Below are 2,016 nucleotides of genomic sequence, written 5' to 3' on the forward strand. Positions count from 1 at the left end.
TATTTAGGATGTCAAGAAAGGTTCAAAGTCGTGGTGGTAGAGGCAGAAGACGTGGAAGGGGCCACCCGGGTGTGCATAGGGTATCGGTCCATGAGGTACTGGTGCAAGAAGAGGGTTTAGGCCAAGCTAACATGGCCGAACAAGTGGGGCAAGCAGAAGTGCCGGGGCAAGCCGGCCAATCCACAATGGGGGCTCTAGCCTGGGAGATGGCGGGGGCCTTGACGGAGTCCATGAACATACTTAGGGCGGAGACCCAAGCAAGGGAGAATGTTGCGGAGACAAGGGTGAGCTTCTTCACGAGGGAGTTTTTGCGGGCCAAGCTGGATGAATTCCATGGCGGCTCCGATCCAAAGAAAGCGGATGAATGGCTTGAACAAACCGTAAAGACCTTCGAAATGCTTCACATCGAGGATGGTGAGTTGAGGATGACCCTTGCTAGCTACTATCTCAAGGGTGACGCAGGCCAATGGCAGAAGTATGCTAAGGGCCGAATACAACCAACATGGGAGGCATTTGTGGTGGCTTTCCAAGACAAGTACTTACCTCCCACGGCTAGGGAGAGATTGAGGCAGGAATTCAAGGATCTTAAACAACTAAATATGTTTGTGGCCGAGTTTGAAGCGGCATTTTCTAGCTTGTCCCGATTTCCACTGGAATTGGTAGCGACGGAGGAGCGTCGTTGCTTTGAGTTCGAGTAGAGGTTGAGGACGAAGATTATGTTAAAGGTGACCAGGAACATGATCCGAGATTATGATCGCCTTGTGGAGGCGACCGCACGTGTGGAAATTATTGTGGAGGCTGAGGAAGAGAGACTTCAGAATTCGAGGTCTAGGGGTCAAGGATCGCAGGGAGATTATAGGCCTAATAAGAAGAGTAAGAGCACCTTTTCATCCCAATCCCAACCACAACAATCTAGATCTACTTTTCCCTTGCCTAGTGCGAACTCGGGAAGAGGTGCGCCGAGTGGGTTTTCTTGCTTCAAATGTGGCCAATCGGGTCACAAGGCCTCTGTATGTCCATAGAAGGGAGGAGGACAGCAGATGTTACCGCCACCACCACCTAACCGATCTCAGAGTCAGTCTCAGAGTAGAGGGCAGCGGCCTAGTTGCTATTAGAGCGGTCAGTCGGGGCATATGAAGAGAGCTTACCCACAGTTGGGAGGCACATTTGGCGTATCAAGGTCAAGCCAGACTCAGGGTCACCAACAGACTCACTCAGTTCAGACTTCGAGAGTTCAGCAGGGAGCCGCTTCGGCTCAGTCAGTACAGCAGGCCTATGCTCCAAGGGATGAGCAGGTTGATCAGAGGCCACAGGGGCGCGTGTATGCTGTTACCACGCCAGAGCAGTTGCCAGGATCCTCGGTTGTAAGAGGTGTTTTTATTGTGTGTAATTCTTTGGCCAGTGTGTTGATAGATACGGGTGCGTCTCATTCATTCATATCGATTGCATTCGCATCTACATTGGGGTTAGAGGTGGCACAGTTAGCATATCCGCTCAGAGTAGAGTCACCAATTGGGGGTACAGTTGACTTAGGCCGAGGGTGTTTTGATTGTGAGATAGAGGTTGCCGGTTGTAGACTCCCGTTTGCTTTTGTGTTGCTAGACAAGTCGAGTTTTGATGTCATTCTAGGCATGGATTGGTTGTCTTCGTATCGAGCAGTGATCGATTTTTTCGACGGAGGGTCACAGTGTGCACCCCGAGTGGTGATTGTTTTTATTTTCTGAGAGACCAGGTTGATCGAGTCTTATCGCTAGTGTTTGATCCTCGTAATAGGAACGAGCTTAGTGGTCTTCTTGCTACTCTTCTGGACAATGAGAGTGGCGAAACTTGAGTTGAATTGCCGAGGGTAGTTTGTGAATACCAGGACGTGTTTCCCGAGGACCTTACTAGTTTGCCACCCCACCGAGAGATTGAGTTCACCATTGACTTAGTGCCTGGAACAACACCAATTTCTATGGCGCCGTATAGATTTGCACCCGCGGAGTTGCATGAGTTGAAGATTCAACTCCAAGAGTT

At 50.3% G+C, this 2,016-nt stretch overlaps 1 protein-coding gene across 1 annotated transcript; it reads left to right on the forward strand.

The window, feature by feature from the left end:
* The first annotated feature begins 206 nt into the window (after positions 1-206).
* On the forward strand, positions 207-698 carry LOC145793661 (uncharacterized). The gene has a single exon (XM_082876526.1). The coding sequence runs from the start codon at positions 207-209 to the stop codon at positions 696-698; it is 492 nt and encodes a 163-aa protein (XP_082732652.1).
* The last annotated feature ends 1,318 nt before the right edge of the window (positions 699-2,016 follow it).

Source organism: Camellia sinensis, chromosome 6, assembly GCF_055761805.1.
Source record: "Camellia sinensis isolate YWXY chromosome 6, ASM5576180v1, whole genome shotgun sequence".
NCBI classification, from domain to species: Eukaryota; Viridiplantae; Streptophyta; class Magnoliopsida; order Ericales; family Theaceae; genus Camellia; species Camellia sinensis.

What these genes read in the sequence shown, in the direction of transcription:
- LOC145793661 (XM_082876526.1), top strand. Translation starts at nt 207, where the DNA reads ATGGCGGGGGCCTTGACGGAGTCCATGAACATACTTAGGGCGGAGACC.